General features: G+C 63.7%; 1 protein-coding gene across 1 annotated transcript; it reads right to left on the bottom strand.

Moving 5' to 3' along the window:
• Positions 1-723: 723 nt before the first annotated feature.
• Positions 724-1450, bottom strand: EMIHUDRAFT_373682 (hypothetical protein). Its single transcript, XM_005780383.1, has one exon. The coding sequence runs from the start codon at positions 1389-1391 to the stop codon at positions 888-890; it is 504 nt and encodes a 167-aa protein (XP_005780440.1). The 5' UTR covers positions 1392-1450; the 3' UTR covers positions 724-887.
• Positions 1451-3044: the final 1594 nt, after the last annotated feature.

Below are 3044 nucleotides of genomic sequence, written 5' to 3'. Positions count from 1 at the left end.
CTGGTCCCGCACCCTCGACTGCCCGCAGGGGCGTCGCTCGCCTTTGGCCTGCACTCGGTCCTCTCCCTCGACCCCGTCGGCCCCAACCCGTACGACGCCGAGGAGCTCGCCTGTGTCGAGGCGGAGAGGATCGCAAACGAGACGGTGCCTGTCGAGGCGGAGGAGGGTCTGCCGCAGTCTCCCCCTCTTCCTACACACCTCCCCGACACCTCCTCGACACTTCCTAGGCGGAGGCCTTCTGCGCCTCCCTCTTCGTGTGAGGTGCTGGACTGCACGCGCCTGTGCCGGACGCTGAGCTCCTCCGCCGCCGCTCCGCGATCCTGTCTTCTTCCCTCCCCCCGCACGAAGGCCTCCAGGCGCCGGCACCGAGGTCTCCTCTCCTGCCGCCTCCTGCCCCCCTTCGGCGTCGGCCGTGACCTCCCCTGTGGCTCCCCTCTCCCTCGCCCACCCCCGGGCCCAGCACCCACGCCCCGACTTGTCTCGCCCCCTCCCCGCACCCCTTTCAGGGCGCCTGTACACACACCCGAAGCATTGTCTCTCTCCCGCCCTGTGACACACTTAGACTTATTATACCCTCGCGTCTATGCCCCCTCCCCCGCATACCCCTCTGTACAGACTCTGTGTTTAGTGACACTTCCATGCCCCCGATGTTTGCGCGTCTGACTACATCAGAAAATAATTAATTTTTTCTGCGCGTATGTCGTGCGTAGTGGGGGAAATGGTGATTTTTGAATGAACGCCTCGCGCAAAACCACCGCTACCATGCCAAAGAAGACCCTTGTGGGCTATCCAGAACACCTAAGATCATGCCCTAGCTCTAAAGTGGGCCCGAGATACGCCAGCTAAACCCCGGATTTTTTCCGGCAGCGGGCCACCGACATGGCCGGCTACCCAAGCGGGTCGCACGGAGACACGGGAAGGCTGCCGCAAGCCGCCTCCGGGTGCAGGGGCCCGGAGCGGTGGTCGGGGGCAACGACCCGGTAGCTGGCCGCGCCTCTCCCCCCCGCCCGTCGCCGCTGCACCCCTTGCCGCGGCCCTCGTCGCTGCTGTAGCGACAACAGCCGCGGCACGAGGTCAGAACGCGGCCTCGGAGAGCTCGAGCGAAGGCGCCGACGGTGGCAGCCGTGGTAGTGGTTTATGGTAGAAGGATCCTGAGCCGTCGGGCACCACGCTCGACGTCGCCGATCAGCCGCACCTGTCGCGAGCGCCTGCGCGTCGGGCGCTGCCGGCTCGACCTCCATTTCCGGCGAGGTGTCGGGCGCGGCGGGCGGCTCCGGCGCCTCGGTGGCGACCGTGGGCTCGGTGGTCGCCTTGGGCTGCCTGTGGATGTTGTCGTTGGCTGATTTCTTATGCTTCTTGCCCGTTCGGCCGAGGCCTTTGTTGCGAGGCATCTCGGTACACGCGACGGCAGCACGACGTACGCGACGAGGACGGCTCCTTGATGGCGACCTGCAGCAGGACGGTGCGCATGTTAAGAGCGTGGTAGCGGACGCATCGGGCCTAGCCCGGGGCCGTGGCGTGTACCGAGAGGCTGGTCTACCGAACACTTTTGGTGCACACCTGCCCAGAAGAGCGGCGGGAAAAATTTTCTTCGCAGACTGAGCCATTTCCCCCACTATCGTGCGTAGAGCCGTACGTGCGAGCGAGAGACTAGTTGCATAAATACGGGCGTGGTGTCACAATGACCACTTTTGATGTTTTTTTGTCCGTGTTGCTCCCAGCGCCCTCGCCCGCGCTCCCTGAGGCCATGGCTGGTGATACTTGTATGCGGGGCTACCTGGATACCGCGAGAGCGACCCAACTCGTCGACATCGTCCGATGATGGTGCCGCAAAGTCAGCCTTCGGAGGCTATCGTCGCGTCGAGCCGGCGGTGGCCGTGACATGTGGTTCCACCACCCCTCGCAGGCTTTGCCTCTGACCGCCACCGTTCCCAGGCTGCCTAATGGGATGGAAAGGAAGGCTGGGCGAGCGCATAGAAGCGTGCTCAACCTTGTCGTGGCAACCTGCACGGCAGCGCTGGCAGGCGCGATGAGCGTCGTGCCACCTGACCCGAGACGGGTCGCAGGCGTCGTACCGAGCGCGTCGAGACCGTGTCCTGATGTGCTCTGCACGGGTGAGTCACGTCGGCGTCAAAGGAGCGACGTGTGACCTGTCAGAGCTTGATCTCCGATCTCAGCGGCGTCGAGTCGCCTTCGGCGGCGACAGCTAGGATGCATCTCCTCCGTCGATTTTCGCGCTACGGCCCTGAGAAGCTGGCGCCGCACGCAGGCGGACCTTGTGTATGCGGCGAACGCTTAAAAAATGGGTGCTTTACGTCACTTTTTTTGAGTAGATAGTGCCGAGCTGGCCGTGACAGCGATTTTGGTAGTTTGGGGCGGGTTTTGCACCACAGACTTTTTGCAACTAGTCGAGAAGAGGTAGAGCCGAGAGCGAGACGCAGCGACGGGGGAGGGGGGGCGTGCCCCCCGCTGCGGCCCTCTGGTGTCGTGGTGTCAGTCTCAGACTCAGCGGTCGTGGGTGTGCCATGGGGGGTGTGTGCGGCTGTGCCGTTCTTGCGTAGTGCGTGGTGGCTGCAGGCTGGTGCACGTAGTGCGGCCGCGGGCGCCGCCGCGCGCCCGCGCGGGCCGCGGCGCCGCCGCGCGGGGGCCTGCGGGAGTGCGGCCGCGCGCGGAGCTGACCCCCCGGTAGGCCGGTAGGGTTGCCTAACGTTAGGAGCTGAACAGTGTTGGTGTGTTGCTAGTGTTCACAGTAACAACAGAACAACAGTGGGGCTCCCCAACAACAGTAGGAGTAGCTAACGTTAGGCCGACAATAGCGCAACCGTGTTAGGCCCCATCAAATTAACGTTAGGCAACCCTACCCCCCGGCCCCCGGCCCCTCCACACTTGCCACACACACACATACGATACGCACAAGCCACAACCGGCGCGTCGAGAACGTCCAACGTGAGATTGCGTGTGTGAAACGTCTCGCCGCATTAGAAAAGCTCTTCAAGTTTCAACCCGAGCACCTTCTCTCTAATACTCTCAAAAACACATGCCAT

The sequence above is a fragment of the Emiliania huxleyi genome (assembly GCF_000372725.1).
Source record: "Emiliania huxleyi CCMP1516 chromosome Unknown EMIHUscaffold_2156, whole genome shotgun sequence".
Classification (NCBI taxonomy): domain Eukaryota; phylum Haptophyta; order Isochrysidales; family Noelaerhabdaceae; genus Emiliania; species Emiliania huxleyi.
The sequence above is the reverse complement of the archived record's forward strand: the minus strand, read 5'-3'. Positions and strand labels throughout refer to the sequence as shown.

Excerpts from the sequence above, each read along its gene's own strand:
- EMIHUDRAFT_373682 (XM_005780383.1), bottom strand. The coding sequence starts at position 1,391 with ATGCCTCGCAACAAAGGCCTCGGCCGAACGGGCAAGAAGCATAAGAAA.